The sequence below is a fragment of the Heloderma suspectum genome, chromosome 13, assembly GCF_057233095.1.
Source record: "Heloderma suspectum isolate Gila_16-S chromosome 13, 16-S_ref, whole genome shotgun sequence".
Lineage (NCBI taxonomy): Eukaryota > Metazoa > Chordata > Lepidosauria > Squamata > Helodermatidae > Heloderma > Heloderma suspectum.
This window is the reverse complement of record NC_139470.1, coordinates 30,854,382-30,879,770: the sequence shown is the minus strand read 5'-3', so window position 1 is coordinate 30,879,770 and position 25,389 is coordinate 30,854,382. Positions and strand designations below refer to the sequence as shown.

The 25,389-nt window shown below is 44.7% G+C and overlaps 1 protein-coding gene across 2 annotated transcripts; it reads right to left on the bottom strand.

Annotated features, from left to right (window-relative positions):
• Window positions 1–35: 35 nt before the first annotated feature.
• On the bottom strand, window positions 36–24,287 carry RNF10 (ring finger protein 10). Of its 2 annotated transcripts, none has more exons than XM_084819750.1 (17): window positions 23,642–24,287; window positions 14,996–15,201; window positions 13,108–13,307; window positions 12,300–12,390; window positions 8,741–8,925; window positions 8,518–8,654; window positions 7,682–7,842; window positions 6,884–7,015; window positions 6,217–6,469; window positions 5,151–5,284; window positions 4,686–4,803; window positions 4,190–4,291; window positions 3,629–3,766; window positions 3,143–3,243; window positions 2,770–2,830; window positions 2,197–2,358; window positions 36–1,125 (listed from the first exon to the last, which is right to left on the bottom strand). In XM_084819750.1, the coding sequence occupies exons 1-17, from the start codon at window positions 23,823–23,825 to the stop codon at window positions 1,052–1,054; spliced, it is 2,439 nt and encodes an 812-aa protein (XP_084675876.1). In that variant the 5' UTR covers window positions 23,826–24,287; the 3' UTR covers window positions 36–1,051. The 2 variants fall into 2 exon arrangements, with proteins under 2 accessions (XP_084675876.1, XP_084675877.1); XM_084819751.1 differs by having other exon boundaries at window positions 23,663–24,287.
• Window positions 24,288–25,389: the final 1,102 nt, after the last annotated feature.

Below are 25,389 nucleotides of genomic sequence, written 5' to 3'. Positions count from 1 at the left end.
GATACAAGGGAATAAACTACAGCTGGAAACACACCCACCGTTGTGCATATGGTTTTATTGCAACTATTTGCCTTTGCTGGTATAGTACACTGAAGTTCATTGTATTCGACAGAACTGACACTTTAGTAGTAATTAGTTTCAGATCAAGCCACAAGCAGTGCAGAATGAAACAATTTCTCAAAAAAAGAAAAAGGCAGGAAGGGTGAGGAGAGAAGTATGGTTGAAATGTACATAGTACAACCCAAGTTTGAATCCCACAACCAAGCAAATGAGGCCACTACGTTCAGGTCCTTTCAGCCTGCGTTCTTATACAAACTACCTGTTCTGTGCAAAGAAAAAACATTTCTAATATCCCTCCATGTAATCTAATTAGCACCATAACTCCCAAGAGCAGCCCTACACATAAGATCTGGGCAAGATTTACTCCTGCCTGGCTGAATACCATGTTCTGCTGAGGCCAGTCACCTTATCAGAAAGACTTCCTAAAACTTCCCTTCTTGCAGTCCTTGGCCTTTTGAACAGCAACTGGAGACAGGAGCTGAATTACTTCCACCACCACCACCACCCAGTCTTTGTAAGAAGTTCTAATTAAATGGATGTAGCAATCTGTGAGTACTCTATAGCATGGTATCTTTATTTACCTGCTCCCAGAGAGAGGCAAATAGTAAGCAATAAAGGACATGTTTCACCCAGCCCATGGCACCCACTAGACTCATTTCCACCCAGGCTGATAGCATTAGGAGCTCTCTGCTCCTGGAGTGGCAAAAGCAGGTGTACCATTTGGCTATGCTATTCTTCCTGTGGGCCAACTGCAAAAGAGGCCAAAGGCATTAAGCTTGGCACAACCCTGCAATGTTTACTAAAGGTCTGTGATCCAATACTTTGTTTTGGTATCAACAAGCAAATTGAACATATGTTCATTTTTAATCCCTGTCCCTCCGCACATCCCAGAAACATTTTTTCTGCTCAAACTTAAAATACTTTATCTATAGCAGCAAAACACAAAAGCAAACAAAAGAAACCAGGAGAAGGAATCTGTTCATTAGTAGGATCACTTTGTATGAACCACTGATGTGCTGAACAGCAACTTTTGCTTCTGCTTCTTTTTCTTGCCTCTTTTTTCATCTGCAAAGGAAACACAGTCAACCTTATAGACTGTTTCCAGAAGCAACATTTCCTCAACCAGGGTTGCTAAAGTAGATGATTTACTCCCATGTAGAAACTCCCTTTTTCAGCCCTCATACAGAAAGGATCATCCCTCAATTGCAGCTGCAGTGCCCGTCAGCTGCCCTGTTCCCACTCTCCAGGGACTAAATGAAAAGGCACTCCTGGAAACAAAGAATAAAGACAGCAGTGCTGGGACAGAAAAAGGCTACAGCTGCTCCTGTAGGAAGGGATCTGTCTAAGCTGCACTCCAGAGGCTACCAGGCTTTGGATCAGAAACTGTCTGTTTGTAAGTCAAGCCCTCAGGATCTGGATACCTGGCTGGTTATTGCCTAAAGCAGCAAAGCACAATCTCTCTGGCTCCAAGGGTTGCACATGCTGGCACACATGCTGACTCAGGAACCATGGATGCACACGGCACATCCCGGTGATCTTGATACATATTGCTCCTTCCTCACTGGTAGCACTGGCAGATAAAGAGCAATCTGTGGGTGGGGTGGAGAGAAGGCTAGCCCAATGGGGGGGGGGCACCATTAAAGCCTTGTGGGGGCAGCATGTGGGCTGCAGGTTGTGCATACCTGACCTAGAGGGAGGGGAAGTAACCACAGCCAGTTGCAGAGGACATGCTTTGCATGCCGAAGGTTCCAGGGCCAACTCTTGGCATCTCAGGCTGCAGGGCTGGCTAAGATGTAATCCCATGGCATCATATCAGTTCAAGCAAGACTGAAAGCCACATATCTCCCCAATACAGCCCAGGGTGCGCTGCCACTTGCTGCTAGACCCACAGCTCGGCCTCTGAAGAGTAAGCAAAATGCCACCCCACCACCCCATATTAGAATAAAGTGGCTGTCCAGCTAGGTTTGCTACCTCTGCACTGTGCATCAGTACTTCCAGAGAAAGATGTTATAAAATTGCCTGTCATGGCCATTCCTATTCTGCAGAGCCAGAAAGGCTCAACTGCAATTGCGCCACTGCATCAGTGCATCAGGGGGCTGCACAGAAACTTGCTACTGGAACATTTCCCTCACTTACCGAAGAGGTGGTCAGAAGTGGATGGTTTGTCTAATTTTAGGAAGGCTGCCTCGATAGCTTGGCTGAAGGAGTTCTGGAAACTAGGCACAGGTACACGGTCCGAGTTATCACTCTCCCCATCACTGTCTCCTGGAGCCGGAGGTGCCAGAGTGGTGGTCTCTTCTGGAAGAAAGCAACTGTTCTTAGCTCACTGGAAGGTAGAACAGGCCTCTATCACAAGCACCATGCAATAGCACTGAACTGAGGCCTGCATAGCCTCTCGCGGATGTCCTTCCATTGTCAGGCAAAGATTTGTATTTAGACGGCTCTTTGGCTTGTTGACCTGCCTTGATTATTTATGGCTCATCTTAACATATTCTAATGTGGCACCGACTTATTGTTATTTTGAGTCTTGAATGGTTTTATCTGCTCTTTTTAATCTTACTGTTAGAGATGTTTGACTGTTTCATTGAATTTTTTATCATTGTGAGCTACCTTGACTGCTATATATAGAAAATGAGATAGTCTCTTGCGTGCACAGCTACTCTAGAAAACCTGTCTCTTAAAGACACTAAAGAATAATCACTTGCTTACCTTTCTTCTTTGGCTGAAAACTGTTCCGTGTTTCTGGTTTTGCTTTTCCAGCCCTCAGCATCTATCAAGAACAAGGACAGGGAATTGGGACCAGCCACTCACACAGCAGCCAAATCCTATTGCTGTGTGACTCAACTAGGACCATTTGATTAAAAGGGGGAGATATAAAGCTTCTAAATAAGTACAGAGTGCATTCTAATAGATCAAAAGACTGCTAAAATGCATAGCAGACTGCAGCTGTTCAGATTATATTCAGCCATTTACAGTTCCAGGTTCCGCCTTAGCTTTTGCTTGACTCACATCTGACTCCTGAAACATTTATTGTACGGAAGGACTAGTCAGGCACAATAAAGATCCTGCACAAGACACACACCTGGGCAAATGAGGGTAGGGTGGATTCCTCCTCCAGGTTCCCAATACAGACTGAAGGGCTGCCAAGACTGGCTGCAGGTGACAACGGAGTCAACAAGAACTCTGCAAGGAGAAAAGCCACACATGTAATGCAAGAACCAAGAGTTGCCTTTAAAAAGCTTATCCAAGAGGCAAAGAATCGGGTTCGCCAGACCCTGCCTTGTGCATTCTCCACCTTCCAAGTCTTACTACTTTTGTGTGTCCTATAATTGATTTACGGAGCACAGCTGGAGACCCACCTTATTTCTGAGACCTGTTATACAGGAGTCTGAGTGCTCTGTCTATGGAAGCTCTGTCTTGGCTGCCCAGCAGATTCAAGTTATTGCCCCCATGGATTCTGCTGTGATGTAAATCCTGAAGCCACCAATGGCTGGCTGAAGAAGTGGAATTAAATCCTTTTGACAAAGTGGGCACCTGCTGCCTACCTGAGTCTCTTTCAGCTGCTCACCTGGCTGAGAAACAGGGCTTCTATCAACATAAGACAGCAGGCTGTTGCTCTGGTTCTCAGTGCCAGCAGATTCTCCTGAACAAGCACTGAAGGCAGGGAACTGTTGCAGATTCTCTAAAGCAATACGAACCTCAGGATCTAGACAGAAAACCAAACATTCCATCTCTATGTCAAACCTATTTGCTGAAGCACAAACATCCTCCAATGCAGTTACTCTGGCCAATTCAAGTGCTGTCTATCTCATGTATATTACATCTTCTTCTGAGAAGGAGAGTTAAAAGCTATGCTGCTGAGGGGAAGCAACCACTTGAGCAGTTCCTTGACTTTATTTTAAAATAAATTTGTTCCAGTTCCTCCACTTCTACATACCCATCAGCCTGTCTCCAGTCACGCTGCCCCAGGTGACCTTGCCAAGACAAGTTGCAAAAGCCCAAGATATGGCATTATCAATCCTTTAACACCTACTAAAGTATCCATGCATGCCAACTACCACCCCAAGCCCCTCCATTTCTGTGACATAAGTGACACACAGACCCAGCCACGTCCAAGAGTGCCACCTACATTTGCCTTGCTTCTTATTTTCCTCGATCTCAATCCTGCGTTCTCGACGTCGCTCATCACGGGCTTTCTTCTGTCTCAGGCGCTTCCTTTTTTCAATATCATCTAAGAGCCATTGAGAGAGATCCTAGGTGAGATAAGCTGCTAGCAGCAAAACAATCACCTGTTCGTCTCCTCCTTGCCCCTTGGGCAGAGGGGCAGCAGCTCACCTCCTTCCAGCCCCCCCCCTTCAGAAGCTCAACCAGGGTGCCTTAGTTTAAGGCTTGATTTTCCACTGCACGATCCAGCCTTTACACACACCAATATTTATTGCTTTGTAAACCAATAAATCCACTTCCATTAGCTACCCCTCTCTTCTTAACACAAACCTTGAATACGTGAATTGCAACTGTTCAGCTACAGCTGGGAACACACAGCTGTTGTAAAGGGCCACATCATCCCTTCTGACTGGCTCACAAAAATTCCGTTTACAACAGAAAACAGAACTCCTAAGGCTCACCTGAAAACATCTGCAATGTTTCCTTCGAAATAACTGGAGGCTTCAAAGCTAGTTCACAAATGCTGAACTCACACGTGAGTGGCAAATGACACAGGTAACGATGACGCTGCCGCACATCCTGCAGACAGGAGTTGGGTTGGTTACAAGTTCTTTGAATACCTCCCCCCACCCCAGAAGTCACCTGTGGAGAGAATGCTGGTCAAGTCCATAAATCATGCCTTATTTAACCCAAACCTCCAATTCTCCATTCATCAAATAAAGCCAATTGGTGCAAGCTGTGAGTATTCCCAAGTGTAAGAAAAACCTATTAAGTGCATCCAAACCCACCCCCAGTAGGCTGCCAGAATTCAACCATCTTTTTACAAGGAGAGGATTTAGCACTTCTGCCTCAATGAGAGCTCGGCCAAGGGGTCTTCCTCAGCCAAATGCCACCAAGGTCAATATGTCAATCAAGAGGGCTCTTACCTCTGTCATGGAGTGACCAGATATCTCCACCACAGTAGCAGTGATCTTCTCTGGACTCTTCTCCAGACTGCCGTACTCGTGCACCAGGCATCGCACATTCACAGGGTGAAGATACAGACACTGTCCGTCCTCAGCTACAGTATTGGAAGAGAAGCCACAGGACAGTTATTGAAAGCATGAGAAATGGGGCAACCCCCTCTAGTTCCACTTGAGGCAGCAGCCCTAGATCTATAGCGCTCCTCTACACGTACCCAAGGGCTGCTGCACATCCCGTATGGTATTTGACATGATCTCAGCAGCTTCTCAGTTTGGAACCATGAAAGGAGCTATCCAGAAAATGAGACTGTTCTCTGTTCTTTTTATATCTGTGTGTCTCTCTGTTCCCAGCACTTCCCCATCCTGGTAAGCATTCTGTGGCCATACTGAGCATACCTAGCTCTCACTGGGCTGTTTTGGGGGTTTCCCCCTTTTTTTTTTCTTCTAAAGATTGGTTGTATTTCCATAAACCTTGTGGTTCCACCAAGCCTGATTATCTCCATTCTTGTTGTCGGTAGTGCCATTTTGGCTATACAACTAACAGCTCTCACACCTAAACATCACAAATAAAGGGAGCAATATCTTGCCTTTCATCATCACTAGGACCAACCCACATGACTTAACAATTTAAAATGTTGGCCTTAAACTGCAAAAACAGCAGATAAACATTCAGAAACCAGACAGACAGACTTCACATACCAGTTGGTCAAGAACCTGCACTTTGAGTCTGGACTGAGTCTCATTACCCACAGCCTTGCAAACTAAGTATCCAGAAAGCTTAAGATTTATCTCAATTATACAAACTATATGAATAGACTTTCATTGATATGAGTCCGTTTCTTAAATTTATTTCAATTTGTTTTGAGTTTGTAAGCCAAAGCCATCATCAGGGGGCCCACTGTACCTCTCCCCTGTCCTGCTCCCTTAACAAATGAGTGCTTCCCCAGGAGGAAGTTGGCAATTGTTGATGCAATAACTCAGAGCTAACTTTCTGAAGCCATTCTCCAATGCATTACACTGCTGGACTAACCTTGGTAGAAGTAGTAGAAAGGAGAGCTATGTGTGTGTCCACCGCTGAATGCCGTTTCAGATTTTTCACAGGCAGATTCAGGCAAACTAGCTTCTCCCATTTCACTTGTGCCTGCCACATCCACGCCAGAGTCTTCTGCATCAGCCACCACTGCTGCTTCTGTCTCAGAGGGGGGTGGAACTCCACTTGCAGAATCCACAGGAGGAGATTCCAGAACTTCTTCATCAAAAGCAGAAAGATACTCTAGAACACACTGTTACAGTGCAAAGTAGTTAGCATCCATTTTTCTCAGACAAACTTTCAAAACCATGAGAACCTCTGTCACACCCCTGCCATTATCCTGAACATTTAGATGGCAGCTCTGTTACCACTCTAGGAATATGTGGCCCTCCAGATGTTATTGGACTGTAACTTGCATCAGCTCTAGCCAGCACAGCCAATGGTGAGGGATAATGGGAGTTGCAGTCCAACAACACTGGAGGGCACACGGTCCCCAGTCCTGCCCTAGAAGTAACAGGGTTTTTCTGGAGTCACCCTGGAGATGGCAAGTCCAGTTTAATGGTCTCTGGGGCATCAGCACTCAAATTATGTTTACTTCATGCCGGAGTATTGGAGTGAATAGAACTGAACAGAGAACGCTGTATTTGAACAGCATTCAAGCACTCACCTTCCTCTCCTGGGACACTGCTGCCGCCTCTTTGTCAGATGACTCCGTCACAACCAGTTCCGCCACAGCTATTGTGGTGCCTGCAACGTCACTGTCTTGATTTTCGTCAGACATCAAGCTGCCCTCTCGATCCTAAAAGCAAAGCCAGACATATTTATCTCAGCACCACACCAGCATGTACAACCTACTCCCATTTATTTTGCTTGTCCTGGGGTACCAGAGATGTAGACTTCCCCTGTAAGCTAGGGATGTAATGTGAAAATATCAAGAAAAAGTTGACAATTTTACCCCTGCAACATGCTGAGTTTTTCTATATTCAGGGACATGCTACTCCCCACAATGACTATAGTGACCATGAAGTTATGGCGCTGAATAAACCCAAACACAACTGGATTCTCCTGTCCAAGGATTTGGTTCCCCACCCTCCCCCTGGCAGTATTTTGTCTATTAAGAGATCACCTGCCAGTTCTAAGCCCTGACCTTGAAATTAACCCATCCATCATATTCTATCAGGCATCCAGAAACAGGCACTGTGACACTGCTTAGGTTAGGTCTTCAGTGACACATTGCACAAGGTTGTTGTGAAGCTGAAATAAAAATGTGGAAGCCATCTACACCTATTACTTCAAACTACCCCCTTCTGCAGTATTTATGGTTATTTCTCCTTTACAAAAAAAAATTCAAGCCATTTACACAATGAAAATGCTCAGCATTTGTACTAACAGGTGTCACACCACAGACCAGTAAAACCACACTGATTTCCCACCACCACATTAAGAAAAATTAGAGGGTCCTCACTTTCAGCTCCTGAATGGCTGCTTCAATGAAACACGCTTCAGGGGTGTGCTTGTCCTCGTCATACTGACGCAGGAGTGCTGCCTTCTCCTCCAAGATCACCTGCTGTAGCACTTGGGCCTTAGAGGCCAGAAGCAGTTTTGAATACTGACTGTGTTGCTCATCTGGGCAAAGAGACATGTAAAGTTAATTACACACTGGAACACACATAATCATCCAGTTTGGACATGGCCCACAGGTCAGCCATCCACAGCCTACTTCATATTCTTAAAATTGAAGCCTGTACTTCTGTAGGAGTTGAAGCAAAATCTGTCCTTCTCATAAGGGACTCCTAATATTTAAGACCTATTTATGAGAAGCAGAAGCAAATCTGTGAACACAACAATCATTCACTTCAGCTGTCTGATCAGAGATGTGTGCTCAATCCCATCTTACATTTAAAGAGAACATTAGATGATTTCACCCTTTCTGAAGCAGTGCATCTAGGTAGTTTACGTACACACTGAGGAACAGCAGCATGTCAGTTCATCCATGGTTCTTAGGGAAGACCATCAAGTAACATTGCCAAAATATGTTTTGTGCAGCTCCTACTCATTTCAATGGGGCTCACGCAGAACAACTTTGAAGTAGCCTGCAGGCAGGGACTGTCTTTTACTGATTATTTGTAAGCTGTTCTGGGAGCCTTTTTTGGGGCTGAGGAGCAACATAAAATACTTTAAATAATTAAATAAGTAATAAGATTGTGGCCTGTTCTACAGATGCCGTACACAAAAAACACACACACTCCTCAGCCTTAATTCATGCAGGTTGTAGTGATTCCAAACATCCCTGAGGCTCACCTTCTAGGTGAATAGGCTGCTCCACATTTGTAAGCTTTGATTTTGGCAGTGCTATCAAGACTCCTTTCTTCCGTCGCATCAGCTGCATTGTAATGGTATCACCAATTGCATACTGACGAGTTTCTAGAGCAACAACACTGTAAAAACAATAAAAGGGAAGTGGTGAGTGACAGGTGACTTGTTATCCAACTGAAAGAAGATACTGCTCAGAGAATGTCTTTACCTTTTGAGGTCCTTCTTGTGAACTGAGCCATAACAGATGGGGCACTTACTCCAGGTCTTCTCACTCAGAGAGAGATAGTGCAGGATGCATGCCCAGCAGAAGATGTGCCCACAGCGAGTGATCTTAGCAGCAGTGGGTGGGTATAAACATATTGGGCAAGAGGGCACTTCATGGCTGCAAATCCGCTAGGAAAGTGCAACAGAATAGAGATTATGTTATGGTTATCTCAAAAGTGTTTTTTTCCTTGGAGAACCTCCAGCCCACAGGGGTTCCCAGTCCAGCCCACCAGCTTCTTCCCTAGGCCAACTCACAATCCCCAGGTAGGGAAAAACTTTGCCCTACTCAAAGCTGAGAAAGGGATTTGAGAAATACCCCACTCCTCAGCGGATTTGCTTAGATCAGCTGTGGGGAAGGGCTGGAGAGGGCTAGGGAGAGAGAGGGAGAGAGAGGGAGAGAGAGGGAGAGAGAGGGAGAGAGAGGATGATTATGAATGAATGGTGTGGACTGCTCTCCCTGGTATAGGAAAGTCCCAACTCCCAGGTTGCCTCCACTGTTATCTCCAATAGCTCCCTGACCTCATCCAGCCCACAGGGTACAGTTCTGCACCCCTGCTCTAGGAGATGGGAACCTTTTTTGGCATGAGGGCTGAATTGTCCCTAGGATGGGACACTGGGTATGCCATGCCAGTAGTGAGCAGGGCTGCTGCTGGCATGCGGCCCTCCCACACACAGATCCCAGTCACACACATCTGAGATAGCAGTGGGGATGAAGACTCACCCATGCACTGAGAAGACCACTTGCTCTCCCCCTTCTGCTCTGGCCATGCATCCCACCATCCAGGCTGCCCTGCATCCCCGCTGCTCCCTCCAGTCTCAGATCAGTGATCTGAGCAGCGGTGTGGGGCAGCCTGGGCATTTTCTGTGCTAGGAGGAGGCACAATTCTGTGCCTTCTTTCAATGTGAAGAAAAAAGTAAAAAAGGGGTTGATGTTAGGGGGGCAGGGCCATGTCCCCAGATGTCATTCTGGCCACAGGGTGTGGGGGCAGTGGGGAGAGGGGAGTAGCTGCTCTCCCCAGCATGGGTGAGTCAGGCCAGGCCACCTGGCATCCTCGCTATCTCCGATTGGCAATAACAATGGGGATTCGCACACTAGCAGCAGAACCCCCACTGTTATCTTGGATCTCCAGTGGGGGCTTGGAGCCTAAGCTCCACCCCCTGGAGAAACCCCAAGAGGCAGTGCAAGCCAGATTGGGGTGCCCCACAGGCAGGGAGGTTCTGCACCCCTGCCTTATTTTGATAGGAGGAGCTGACTGTAACTCCACCCCACCACTGCAATTTGGCTAGTGGTAACACTTTGAACATATTGACAGAGGAAGAGTGGATGCACAGCTTAGAATCAGAGTTGGAAGGTACCTTGGAGATCAGCCACCTGTTTAATTCAGCACCTGCCATGGAGAATACAATTATAGCATTTCTGACAGGTGGCTGTCCAGCCTCTGCTTAAATACCTCCAGCAAAGGACAGGGTAGCATCTCCTGTTCCACTGTTCCACTGTCAACCATTAGCATTTTTCTCCTAAGGTACAGCCAAAACTTATTTCACTACAATTTCTATGCATTTGTTCTAGTTCTGCCCATCTGTTCTGTCTTCTGCATGACAGCCCTTCAGATTTCTTATAGATAAAGCAAACTACTGACAATTACCAATAGTTCTGAAAGGGCAAGTTGGCTTCCTTTTTGATTTTCTCATTAAATCCCAATTAGGCGATGAAACTGCTACCAATTCTGTGTGGCATGAAGCTGGGGCACATTAGAAACATACTGAAGGCTCAACAAGAAGTCTTTGTTTAACTATTCTTTCAAACTTGGTATCTTAACATGTGGTTAAGGTCCTCCAATCTCTTGCTTCTGTCACATATAATTATTATCATCATCGTTTACATATCACCTTATTTTCTTAAAAAAACACACAGAATCATAGAATAGTAGGGTTGGAAGGGGGCCTATAAGACCATTGAGTCCAACCCCCTGCTCAATGCAGGAATCCAAGTCAGAGCATCCCTGACAGATGGCTGTCCAGCCTCGTCTTGAATACCTCCAGTGTGCAAGAGCCCACCACCTCCCTAGATAATTGGTTCCATTGTCATATTGCTCTAACAGTCAGGAAGTTTTTCCTGATGTTCAGCTGGAATCTGGCTTCCTGTAACTTGAGCCCATGATTTCGTGTCCTGCATTCTGGGATGATCGAGAAGAGATCCTGGCCTTCCTCTCTGTGACAACCTTTCAAGGACTTGAAGGGCACTATCATATCTCCCCTCAGTCTTCTCTTCTCAAGGCTAAACACGCCCAGTCCTTTCAGTCTCTCTTCATAGGGCTTTGTTTCCAGTCCCCTGATCATCTTTGTTGCCCTCCTCTGAACCCTCTCCAGCTTGTCTGCAGCCTTCTTAAAGTGTGGTGCCCAGAAATGGACACAGTACTCAAGATGAGGCCTAACCAGTGCTGAGTAGAGGGGAACTAGTACTTCATGTGATTTGGAAGCCATGCTTCTATTAATGCAGCCCAAAAGAGCATTTGCCTTTTTTTGCAGCCACATCACATTGTTGGCTCATATTCAGCTTGTGATCGACAACAATTCCAAGATCCTTCTTGCTTGTAGTGTTGTTGAGCCATGTATCCCCCATCTTGTAACTGTGCCTTTGGTTTCTTTTTCCTAGGTGCAGAACTTGGCATTTATCCCTATTAAATTTCATTCTGCTGTTTTCTGCCCAGTGCTCTAGTCTATCAAGATCACTTTGAATTTTGTATCTGTCTTACAAGGTATTAGCTATCCCACCCAATTTTGTGTCATCTGCAAATGTGATCAGCATTCCCTGCACCTCCTCCTCCAAGTCATTAATAAAAATGTTGAAGAGCACTGGGCCCAGGACTGAGTCCTGCAGTACCCCGCTCGTTACCTCTCCCCAGTTTGCGAAGATCCCATTGATAAGTACTCTCTGAGTCTGATGCTGTAGCCAACTGTGGATCCACTTGATCGCTGGACAGGCATCTGTCAGGGATGCTCTGACTTGGATTCCTGCATTGAGCAGGGGGTTGGACTCGATGGCCTTGTAGGCCCCTTCCAACCCTACTGTTCTATGATTCTATGATCGTTGTTTCAACTAGCCCACTTTGTGCTAGTTTGCTCATCAAGATATCATGGGGCACTTTGCTGAAAGCCTTGCTGAAGTTGAGGTATATTGTGTCCGCAGCATTCTCACAGCCCACAAGGGAGGTGACCTGATCATCAAGCTAGTGAACAATTTAACACAGTAAAACTTCATCGCAACATATGAGAAAGCCCTTTCACATGTGCCTCTGTGGGCAAGGGTGCCCTCTAAAGGGTCTCTCTTGTAGATGTTAATAATTGGGCAGGTTATTTCCAAAGCTCGTTACCCAGACTATCTTATATGAAGATGAAGTTGAGCAAGTGACAGGTCAGCTCAGTAGATGAGAAGCAGCCAATTTACATAGGTTCATGTAATAAAAACTAAAATAAGGCAAGTCTGGTTCATTGCTACTAACCACTTGTTCCACAAAATCCCAGTTGACCAAGGTATCTGGATCAGCGAAGTGAACTGTGTAGTCCTGGTCATCACACACCACAAACTGGCAGCTGGAAAGAACGAAAGGTATTTTAAACAGATAACCACATATTGTAATTACCTAATACTAATTATCTGAAAAGGATTCTGGATAAGCAATTTCCAATTATAGTTATCTATGATAAGATTAAAAACAGCAGGATTGCCATAGTGTTCAATCAGCCTTCCTCTATCTGGTGCCCTCCAGATGTGTCAGACTCCAATTCCCATCATCCGAAGCCTGTTCAATGGCCATGCTGGCTGAGAATAACAGGAGTTCTAGTTAACACCTCTGGAGGGCGCCAGGTTGGGGAAGGCTGTATTATATGAATTAACCTCATGCAGGAAATCAAATATAAAATGGTATCAAGGAGAGGGAATAATGAAGGTGTCTCCATTTGCCTGAACTGCTGCCTTTCAATTAGTTTGAAATGTTAAGATGGGTTTCTACAATGAAGCCTTCTGAAATGTATATAAATATGGAGTATCAAATTGAAAAGTGCACAATAATTCCAGGTGTTCCTGGCTCAAAAAGCTTCTTAATAATGTTCCACTGTACTGAGCCAAATTCATACCACTGTCACTCTATGAAAAACCATTTGCCCTCATAATTCAAAGACTGTGGAAACAGCATTATAGAACAGAACAGAAGGACAGGAGTTTCACTAAATCCCAAAACATACAACTTGTTGGCCTCCTTCCCTTAGATATTTGAACAACTATAAACCTCGTGTTGATCTCCCACTCACTTGGCCTGTAGGAAGAGCTCCTTGTTGAAAGGTTTGTTCTCCCATCTGTTCCTTTTCCCCCAGGTGCCACGACCACTCCCATCAAAGTGGCTTGCTTGGCCACGAGGTTCAAAAGTGAAGTTCAACAAGTGGTTCAGACTAATCTTCTTGGGGCCAGAGAATTGGGCAGGACTAAACTCTGCCCGTTGGGCCTCTGCTACCTGAGAAGACAACCAAAATTCACAGTTGGGCAATACATCTCTTAGGACCTCCAAAATTAGAATGCTTCGTTGGATTGGATGGTACAAAAAGTAGGGGATGGGGGGAGAAACAAGAAGTCAAAAAGATACTGTGGCCATGAGATCTCTATGTTAGACCCAGTCTTAAAATGGAGATTTGAGACTGAATGAATCATTTGCTAGGTGCTGCAGGTATCATGTTGCACCTAGGATTCTGGGACAAAGAAACAATGGCTGATCCCTATTTCTAAAAACAAAGGCCAGCTATTACCTAGAACTGTCTCTTGCCCTGGGTGAAACACACAGGTTCCTTTATAGACACAGAGTGGAAGAAAAGAGAAACGTGAAAGCATTTCTATTAGCAAAGCTGGAGATTTTAGGTGGCGCACTAGTTAAAAAAGTCAACTGAAGACAAATTGTATAGTATTACCTAGTGCAGGGACAGGGAACCTATATTGGTCTGGGGAACAAATCCCACCCCTGCCCCAGAACAAGCAGCCAGGCTAGGTAACATCAAGGTAGCAGAGCCCCCCTCCCATGACATCATCCCCCCACCCATCATTTTTCCTTTCTCCATGCAGGGAGAGGGACTCAGTCAGCACTTGCAGGAGCCAGTCCTGCAAGCACTGGGCAAGTCGGGCATCTCGTCACACACCACTCATGTCCCAGCTGAGATGCATGAAGGAAAGGGACACAGCAGGCATGTGCAAGACTGGCTCATGCAAACACTTGCCAAGTCTCTTTCCTTTGCATGCTGCTCATGCCACCAATTGCGACTCAAACCATGTGAAGGGATGCCCTTTGAGTGATTGAACATAACAAACGACTGTGATTGGACATAGCAAAGGGGATTCCTGCCCTACAAGCCCTCCAGGCCAGGGGGCAAAGCTTGCAGAGGGACCTGCAGATTGGGAACCTCTGCAGTCTGAATTAAGCCTGCGGGCCAGAGGTTACCCACCCCTGACCAGTTATGTGGGGTGGAAAATTTTCCAGTGCTTAATTTTTCCACAGAAAATGTTCCCTTTCATAAGTTCATTAGTGAAAACGAATGTACGCCAACAGCAAATTTCGTATTAGGCAAGGATGGCAGTTTCAACGTTGCAATTAATCTTTTTCAGATTATTATCTGTAGCAAGTATGTGAGAAAGCACATATAATTCATTGAAATGCATGTATGTCTCAAAGTGAAATGGAACTAATAAACAGTGACAGCAAAACTGAAGGCACCGCCAACAACCTTAGGGAAGAGACTTCAACTCTGTTGAAATAGATGTCAGCATACCATGCACAGTTCTTCAGTTTGCTAAAATTAGTGTGTTAACAGTTTTCAGTACCATTTTTTTCTGTTTAAACAATGCAAGGGAAGTACTTGTTATTGTCTTTATATTTTAAAAAAAATTAAGTAACAAAATTCTACATAATATAACATTTAAATCACGTTAAATATCCTTTAATTTCCCCCTTGAAATATTTCAGATCAAATACTTGTGGTGTATTAAGACAAAAACAATAACATGGGGTACTTTTTATCTTTGTTGTTTACAAAATGTAAGTAAAATAAGTATGCTATATTAGGACAGGGACAGGCAACTTGTGGCCCTCCTGATGTTTTGGCCTACATCAGCAGTAGCTTCTGTCCAAAGAAGTGTGGCTTACGAACAGATTCTCACCTCATCTCGTCTTCCACCATTAGAAGAAGGGCTAAAAGGTTTGCCGCCACTGCCATGTCCTCCCCTCTGAGGAGGCATCTTGTTAAAAGCTTTGCTTTTCTGTGAAGTGGAGCGACGAGACTGGCTGGAAAAGTTCTCATTTTTGGGATATGATGTTTCTCGCTTACGATTATAACGCTGTTTGGATCCATTTGCATTTTTTCCATCTGAAAAAGAGATAAAGCTAGTTTATTGCTTTTTAGCCAATCAGGCCATCCGCATGAAGAAACAGGCACAACTTTTCATAACATCCAGAGGGAAAACCAAAATGCAAATTGTTAATAAATAGCTAATAAAAAACAGATTAAAAACAATTTTTAAACTCCTAAAACTATATTTGCTGGCATGTTACCATATTTACAGATTTTGTTCTTTTATAACAGTTAATATATTTCGCCTCTCCAGGGCTTGGCTGACAAACTTAGCAGTCCTATATGATATATAATGATCTGTTCCAGCTAATAATAATGGGGTTATGCTTACACCGGAGGTATCCTCAGGCACATCTAATAGAGGCTTGAGGCACTGCTTCCTCAAATCAGTGTACACTGGGCATTCTGTTAGAAAGTGTATCATGTCCTCTATCTTGGGGCAGCCAGCTGGGCAATCTGCACTAATACCATGATGGGTCTTATAACGTACCTACACCTCCATCAATTGGAGTGAGTTCAGTCTGCACCTAGTCATGAGCCATCTCAATTCATGTGAGGTGATAGATATTAAATCTGGGGGAATCTTCCTCGGGGAGGTCATGATACTTTTATAGATTTCATTTGAGCGGCTTTCAGCAGCACCAGCCATTGTTATTTGGATATCCACATTTTGTAATCTCTTTGAGGTCTCATCCCTAGCTCTATCCCTTGCGAGCAAATATGATGGCGAAAAGCCCAACTCAGAGATAGATGTAATTATCTTGTCTACCCACGATCCTCTTCCCATTGCTTCATATGCTAACAGGACCGGGGGGGGGGGGGAGTTGAAACATTATCTTTAACCAGAAGAAGATGGCAGCTTTTTGGACAAACATTCCCGCTGAGTGACAAGCTGTTTCTAGTCGTACAATGGTCCTAGATGTAGACCTAGGAACCCCGAGTACTCTAGAAAGAAATTTATGCTGCACTGACTCCAATGAAGCTGTATTGGCAGGGGTCCAGGCAGGTGCCCCATATAATATTCGGGGAAGTAATTTACCTTTATATAGCTCTATTAAAGGGGCTACCATCTTACCACCTGGTCCTGCAGCAAAACGAAGTATAGCATTACTAGCTACATTAGTTGTCCGAACTATTGCCTTCAAATGTTCAGACCAAGATCCTGAACTTTGAAATGTCACTCCTAGGTATTTATATTTGTTAACCTGATCAAGCAGGTCATTATCCAGCTGCCATCGGTATTTTTTCTTCCTATTGCCAAATAATAAAATTTTAGTTTTTTCATAATTGACCTAAAGGTCTTCTCTCATACAATATGAGCTTAGAGCTCTTAAGAGTCTTTGCATCCCACCTGGGTGTATGATAGGAGGACAGCATCATCTGCATATAGTAACACTGAAGTACTCCTGTCCTTTATAAGAGCTAGGAAGAAGTCTGGGCTAGATAAGTAGGGAACTATATCATTAAGATATAGATTGAATAAAAGAGGTGCAAGCAAACATCCCTGGCGCACTCCTTTGTTAACAATAATGGGATCCGAAAGATCGCCTGAAGACACTCTCACATGCAAGACAGACGTTCTCATACAGCCCTTGTATTCTCCTAGGCAATTTATGATCAATATTTAGAATTGTCAGCTTCTGCCAAAGACAGGGTCTAGATATAGAGTCAAAGGCTGCTTGAAGGTCTACAAATGCAGCAAAGAGTGAGTGGTAAGGGAGAGATGTATATTTCTCAGCCAAAAATTTTAGTATAAAACAATGGTCTACCGTAGTTCTGCCACATTGAAAGCCTGCTTGTTCTTCAGCGAGTAGCTCCTCCCTGGACACCTAACTTTCCAACTTATTTAAAAGATGTCTTGCATACAACTTGCTTATAACATCCAGTAGACTTATGGGGCGATAATTCTTAGGGTCTGACCAGTTGCCTTTTTTATAGATAGGCGATACAATAGCCACTGTCCAATCTTGGGGAAATTTCCCAGTTCTGTCAATAAATGTAAATAAGGCTAACATTGGAATCCACCATTGAGGACAGTTAATCAAGAAGTCTGGTGGAATGCCACTCCTTCCAGGGGCCTTTCCATGCTTCAACTTCCGTATCAGCATAGCTACTTCCTCACAGGTAACTGGGGGCCAACTAGGTAATTCTACATCATCCTCCTGCAGTGGGGTAAGACAAGCCCTCTCATCATAGAAAAGGGAATGAAAATGCCATTCCCATTCACATCTCGCAAAAGCGAAATCTATGTATGGGGTCCCAGAGTATCTTAAATCTGAGGTCAGGTGCCAAAATCGAGATGTATCATTCCTTTCGAGTGCTAGTGCTAATTCCACCCATTGCAACCTGGTATACTCTTGCTTTTTTTCTTTGATTGTAAAGGGACTATACCTCTATCTCTTAGAGATTTATGTTGTCTTTTAATTTCCTCCTTAAGTTTCCTGCAGTCTGCGTCGAACCATGGATTGCCATCTTTTGGCCTCTGGTTCCTTGAATGACATTTCCAAAATAAGAGAGGTTCGACTGCTGCTATAATCCAGGTGCTGCTATTATGCTGCTATTAATCCATTCTAATATTACTTCCGTCTCTTTGGAAGAGGACAGGGTATTCAACAAAGTTGAACATTCTCAGAATGCCATAAGCATTTCAGGGCATTTAAATTCACATTTGCCTATTTGCGACAGTGTGATGCAACCCTCGTGTTTGGAACTAGGAGCTTATTTTCTTGATTTACCCAGACATTTTTAAAACCTTCCAGCTGGACAGTCAAAGGTTGGTGATCACTACATGGATATGAATCTACCCTAAAAAGCGTAATCAGCTCAAGTGCAGCAGGGGATACTGCAATATAATCAACTACACTAGCCCCAAGATGGTTGATGAAGGTGTATTCCCCTGTCAGATCCCCAGACAAAGAGCCATTCAGAATGAAAAGTCCAGATTGAAAAATCATTTGAATAAACAACTTCCCTTGGATGTTAATTGTGTGGTCCTTTGGCTGTCTGTCCTCTATCAGTCGGAAGTAATCCAGGGAAATATTGGATACTGGCTCTATCGCATCCCAGTTTGGGCCAATCCGGGCATTAAAATCCCCCAATAATATCAAGTGAGCTTCTGCTATTTCGGTCCGAAGGCCAAGTATATAATCTGTAAGGCTTTCCTAAACATTTTTGCTGTGATAGGTGATTCCAGGGAGGGATATACACATTTACCATAATATATGATGTTAAATTGGTTTTAAAAAACACAGCCAAAGCCCAAGGCTGCAATTTGCTAATGAGGTAACTTTCCCCTTCCAGTGAGGTTGATATACAGCAGGCTAATCCCCCCCATGAGCGCCCCATGCCTCTAGGTTTGCATGCAGGGATTTCATAGGTTTTATAATCACTCAGAAGAATTTCCCCTGTACACCATGTTTCCTGCAGGAACATGATGTCAAAGGATCTGAAGTACCTTCTGAATGAGTTATCTGCCCTTTTATTGGACCATTCAGAAATGTTCCAGGAGACACACTTAAGTGAGCTCCTCGAAGCCTTATTTTGTCAGGAAGAGCATTCAAGTATAATTCGATCTATTGAGGGATCTAGCTGCTCGGCACCATTTAGGCAGGAAATGGGGTCCTGAGTCGTGCAATTCCTTTGAGAATTTTTTTTTTGCTATTGGGGCTACTATAGTGTTGATTTCAGCCACCACTGTCTTCTGGTTTTTTTCCAGTATCAACTTAAAATTATCAATACTAGGAATTGTTACAGTATTGGTTGAGGTATTAGTTAAAGGGATTTCAAGGTCCAACAAAACATCACTTTTGAGTAGAGAGCTGGGCGGGCATAAAGTCCTATAGTTTGTTCTCTGTGAGTCCTGATCAACAGGTTCTATATCAGTGGTCCCAGCATCCGTCTCCTGAATTATAAGATCATTAAGCATTTCATTTTTAGATTGTTTCGGAAGGTTGTGTAGTCCGCTTATTTCTGGGGCGTACTGGTCTATGGATTTCCTTCTGGGTATCTGTTTAAATAATGGTGTTAAAGAGAAGGTTTTAAAAACCTTTCTAACCCTTACTCCATATTTGCCCAGTTGGGACCTCACAGCAAAAATTTCTTTGACCAACATTGGCGAGTTAAAAGTTATTATACATCTCCGTAAATATAGAGAGCCTGGAAGTGTATGCACAGATCTAATATTTCTTACATGAATTCTTAAGTTCAGCAATATATTAAGATTATGCACAACTCTGTTTTTCCCCCACCAACTTGGCAGGACCCCATTTGATAATGGTGATATTTCAAAAGCCACCTAGTCTGGAGCTAAAATCAAGTCCCCTCTGATGTCCCAATTCTTCAGCTGTACAAGTTCTCCACAATCTGCAGAGTTCAGGAGGTTCTGATGTTTAAATGCAGTTAAAGGGCCCAAAGCTTCAAGAGGTTGTAGGGCTGGGGGTGTCATATCTTTCTGCTTTGCTTCTAATTCCACTTCTTGTTTTGTTGTGGTTTCCTGATCCTTAAGGAGTTGTATAATCTCATCAAGTTGCTTTGTATATCCAGCAATAGGAGTTAGCTGGTCATATATGGCTTCCAAAAATATAATTTAAGGTTTTGGCAATTAACAGGCACTGTTCTGCCATGGTATCAGTGGCTGCCGGGTTCACCTCTTCTGGGTTTAGCCTGGTAATTGCCTGCATCTCCTCATTTCTCCAGTCCTGAGGCTCCAATTTCTTTCATGGTATTCACCATTTTCCCCCAAAGGGGGAGCCAGGATTGAATATCGACTGGTAGAGAACTGGAAGTTCACCTGGGGTATTAGAGCTACCAAGCATGAAGTTATCAATTTTAAATTGCTTTGAAACAGGGAATGTTGGAGACTCTAGTTGGTCTCTCTGTCTCTTTTTCTTGCTGCGCATTGCAGGTTGAGAGTAAGAAAATCACATAGTTCTAAATAGCACCACTCTGTCACCTCCTCCACTTAGTAAAGTTTATAAAAGTCAGCGAAATTGGCAAAGCTTGAGGCAAATATTCTCATATGCCCCTGCAGTTTGTATACGTATGCAAGGCCTTTATCTACTCTATTCTTTATCAGAAGAATTCAAAGCTTAATCCAAACACTGAGAGCTCTCATGTTGCGTCCTCACAGTTGATAAACTTAAACTGATTAAGCCTTAGAGCAGCCAAAGCATTACAGTTGCCTGGCATGCACTGCAATAATAGAGATTTAAAGTGGCAAATTAAAACTTAAAACACATCGTAGTAATTTAAAACAATTAAAGTTTACATGAACCGAGGAGCCATAAATACCGTTGCTGCTTGTGCAGACCGGAAGAGAATAAGTCACTGGCAAACTTGGCCGCTTCACTCGATAAAGCTAGTTTTTAACACCATGCAAGTACTGAGACTAGGCAATGGAATCTTGACTACAGCTGTCAATTAATTCAGCTTAAGCCAGCCTTCCCCAACCTGGTGCCCTCCAGATGGTTTGGAGTACAACTCCCAGAATCCATGACCATTGGCCATGCTGGCTGGGTCTGATGGTAACTGAAGTCCAAAACATTTGAAGGGCACCAGGTTGGGGAAAGCTGGCCTAAGCTAAAAGTGATCACAACTGGATCAGGTAATTTATGTCAAAAGCAACAGCCAGTCAACAAGATAATTCAGGGGAAGTTTTATGCATTTAGATTTTGCAAGAATGCATTGCCAATGTTCTATGGACTTTGTTACTACACATTCCCAGAACAACCTATTCCAATATTTGTCTGTTTTAAGTACTTAATGTAGTTATTCTATTGTTTTAAATCATGCTGAGAGAAAATGGCAAATGAACATACAGAATTAGCATTAATCCATGTGCTTTAGTTTTGTGTACAGTAGAATGTGTTTGACATTTTGCTAATAGATTTATTTTTGTTTATAGTTCTATAAGGGCCTCATTTGTCTTTTAAATTCAGGATTATTTGTATGCTGAAGCTCTCTTCTCACTTAGCAGCAGTTAGCTAAACACACATTGGGACATTTGTTAAATAAAGTCAGCTTTCTTGTGTATATTGCAATATAATGTTTAGGACTGTTGTCCCATGGAGGCAAACAGTTGCCTCCACCACCACCAGTAGTTTTGCTGTGACCAGTGTAGAATAACTCCAAGGAAGAAGCTATAGATAGAGCAGACCACCTGGGAATTCTATGTATAACACCTTGAATTCCATCATGGAAGAAAGGCAGAATATAAATGTAAATAAACATTCCATCACAAGGATTTCTTCATCCAGGAACCAATACAGCTAATGCAAATGATGATCATGGAAATGCCTCAATTTTTTATGTATTGACTTTCAGCTGTTGTGGTACTTTGGCAGTTTTGATACCTTGTCGAGCAAGACTCAAAGGTATATATACAAATGTCAGATGCTGCCACTAAAGTAATGGTAGGCTTGCATAGTTTTTCTAATTACAACCTTCTTCCATACTCAAATTAGTACTTGCATAAAAATAGCTAACTACAAGTAGAAAGCCATTAGATTCCTTTACAAGCAATATAGGGGATTTCTGCAACTTCAATCTCACATGCAAGGACTTTTCTCTAGAAGAGTTGTCATGTATATAGTTTGGCACCCATCCTTGAAAAGTCTGGCATTTGACAAATGGCAAACAAGAAGGCAACAGTGTAGTTTCAAAATTGTCACACTGACCTTTATAGGATTTGAGGATTACATCCTCAGCCACTTGCATTACTGGCTGTACAGATTAGGACATAATCAGCGCCTGCATGCTTGGTCTGCAAGAGCTAGAAGCAGCACCTGCTCCACCCAAACCTTCTATCTCCACACTACATTCTTCAGTGGCAATAACCAATTATTAGTTCAGCATAATTAGTCAAGACAAACTGCACCACCTCAAGTTAAGTTACAAACATGGTGCAAATAACAGGGGCCAGATAGCTGATATGAGCAGAGCCACAGGTAGGAGACTCCATCCTTGGCAGATTCACCTTCAGATTAAGAATCCTTTCCATATAAACACAAACCAAGATTGGAAATTGAAGTTCAAGGCTGCAATACACACACTTACTTCCAAACAGACATGCATAGGATTGTTAATGTTCCTATAAACCAATCAGAAAAAAATGTAAACACTTTCAAAGTAATACAGATGTGGTGTTGGGATTTGTACAGTTTAAAGTTTCATCCCAAAGCTTTCTCGCACAGAGGCACTAATATTTTATGGGCCTGCTCAACATACCAGGCATTACATCCCCAAAGCATTAAGAGTTTACCACTGCAGTGTAAGAATTGGAAGCCTGTTAAAGAGCAAGCTGAGACTGGAATTTTTGTTTTGCAAACAGGTGTGGAATTTAACATTTATCTAGCTCTGCCAAAAGACTACATTTCCGGGGCAAGGGTCTATTCCCGCATGGTAACTGGTGGCTGTTCCCCAGTACCTCCAATAACCATTTCTACCAAGAGTTACAAAAGCTAGAAACTGTTGATACCATCTGTCCAATGAGTTTCAACTGTATATAAAACTCTAGTGAAATATTTTAATATGTGTGCATGGTTCCCCACTTTTACTTTGTAAAGTGCATTAAGAACTTTTTGTTAAAAAGCAACAAACATTCTAAATAACTAAAAAAATAAACACACTAATGTGGCTCAGCACATGGGCAAATACTACACATAGGCCTGGGTTTAAAGCCCAGCTCAAACAGAGACTATGGACAGCTCTGTACCTTAGGGGGCAAACTACAGCATGGCTCCAAGACAAGTTTTTAGAGACACTTTTATGTTGTCCACTCTTGGTTGGTTGATCCTAACCAACAGAGATGACTTAGTGGATAAAGTAGCAGTTACAGGAACTCTGGGGGAAAGCGACCGTGTTATACTTGAGTTCTTGGTTCTAAAGGCATTTTTGCCAATTGCTCGACATCCCAATCTGGGAATGTTAGCCCCCAAAGAAACAGCTTCACAGCCCTGTAGAAAAAACATCCTCTCCAGCACCTTTGGAGCTCTAGTCCTAGAAAGGTAGTGTGCTCAGCCCCCAGTATTTGTTGCCGCAGGTTGCACGAGGACAAGCTGAGGTTTGAGACAGTGAGCAGCAGCTGTCACAGCTAACAGCCATTGCCAGACCTCTTCCTCCAACCTGCCTAATCTTTTCTTTAAACCAGCCTTCCCCAACCTGGTGCCCTGCAGCTGTGTTGGACTACAACTCCCAGCATCTCCCTAACCAGGATGGGAGTGTTGGGAGTTGTAGTCCAACACAGCTGCAGGGCACCAGGTTGGGGAAGGCTAGTTTACAGCTATCTAAATAAGGCAGAGCCCATCGCCGCCTTCTCGCGGCAGGGAGTTCCATCAGCTGGTGCCGCCTCGCCAGGAGGCAAGACTTGCGCGTTTGGTCTGGGGCGGCCTGGCCTGGCTCTCCTCCCCGCGTCCGACTTTCACCCCACCTTGGCGCCGGGCGGCCCTGCCTTCCTTACCGCCTTTGGGCTTGGACTCACCCCCGGCTGGGCCGGCCGAGTTAGAGCGCGGCTGCTGCCCTTTGCCTCCCGCCGTAGAGGAGGAACCGGGGCCGAGGCCGGAGCCGCAAGGGTTGCTCTTGTCCATCCCGTCGAAGCTGGGGGCTGGGGGGGCTGCTGCTGCTGCGGACGGACTCTGGAGCATCCACGGGCGCCGCGGAGGCGCCGCTGCGAACAAGGAGGAAAGGCGAGCGCGGGTGGCTGAGGCCGAGGCCCAGGCTCATGGCCCGGCGGCGGGGTCGGCGCAGCGCAGTCGTCTCGGCCACCTTCATGGCGACATTTTCCTCACTGCTTCGCCCTGGCGAGGGAAGGGATGGGGCGCGCGGAACAGGCCTCAAGCGCCGACTCGGAGGCTGAGGGGCCGCCTGGCGCGGCCGGGCCTGCGGGGGCCTCGCGGACGGAGTAGCGGCCGAGGGAGCGCGCGGGGGTGCCCCGCAAGGCCGGACCCGGCCCGGCCTTGGCGCCGGGACGAGGGGCTTGGAGGGCGGGGAGTAGTGCCGCCGCTGCCGCCCAAGGGAACCCCCCCGGGCCGCCTCAGCGCGACCGATTTCGCCTCAGCGCCGCCGCCGCCGCTGCCCCGTAATGGCGACGAATCGCCAACAGCAGTGACAGGAAAAGGCCCGGATGAGGCAATTTATAGCAAGGGCGGGGCGCGCCTGGTTCGCAAAGCATGCTGGTTGTTGTGGATGTTTTCTCCTCCACGCTGGCCTAAAGGGAGCCGGGCTCAACCCGGAGAAAAACTACACCTCCCATCATGCTTTGCATTTAGGCTCGCCTCTCCGTGACGTAAACGGTAAAGACTAAAAGGAATGCAAAACAAAAATGACCCGTCTTGTTATAGTAGCTGACAGCCTTTCCCAACCTGGTGCCCTCCAGATGTGTTGGACTACGACTTCTATCACCCCCATCCAACATGTGCGGGCTGGGATATGATGAGAGTCGTAGTCCAACACATCTGGAGGGCACCAGGTTGGGAAAGGCTCAGTAAAAGAAACGTTGTTTGGGGTTGTAATGCGGTAGCTGAAGTCATCACACACAAGCTTTCGAGTTACACCGTAGGAGTTCTGAGTTCTCCCTGACGTAGTATAGCTACTAGGTAACTCTGCATATTTTGTTACATCTTCAGGAGTTAGTAGGATGATCTATTTCTTAGATCATCAGAAGTAGGTGGAAGTTGCTTGCCCCTTAGGACTTACTCCCAAGCAACTATTTTGGCCTTAAATTCTCATTTAGCTGCCATGATCGGGAGTAGCTAATTCCACATTCCTGCCTTACTCGCATCGTTAGCAGTAGCTAGTACCATTATTGAATAGGTACGGTAATTAACAGTGGTTAAACCGGTCTGTGTACATTGCTTTTAAATCACTGCCCCAATCCTGAAAGCAACTTATCCTTCCAGCAGATGGGTAGCTTTTATTTACTATTTTAGAAAATAATACTGTGAATCAGAAGTAGCGCAGTAAATCTCAAACCTGGGAAAATAATTACTTGTGAGCTTCTCAAGTTAGGCAGGCTGATCTCAGGAACTCACTCGGTCATAAACGGCTGGGAAATCCGAGGGCCAGGCTGGGCAAATTGTCGAGTGCATAGATGACTGTGCTCTGACAGAGTCCATTTACAGGCCATAAGAAGACTGGTTCTGGATCAGGCCAAAGGTCCATTTGGCCCAGCATTCTGTTTCCAATGCTGCTGAGCCAGATGTCTCTACA

Coding starts and splice junctions, on each gene's coding strand:
- RNF10 (XM_084819750.1), bottom strand. CDS start 23,825: ATGCTCCAGAGTCCGTCCGCAGCAGCAGCAGCCCCCCCAGCCCCCAGC. Junction 8,926..12,299: donor GGGATTTTGTGGAACAAGTG/GTTAGTAGCAAT, acceptor GCACTTTCCTAG/CGGATTTGCAGCCATGAAGT. Junction 6,470..6,883: donor CAGTGTCCCAGGAGAGGAAG/GTGAGTGCTTGA, acceptor GCACTGTAACAG/TGTGTTCTAGAGTATCTTTC.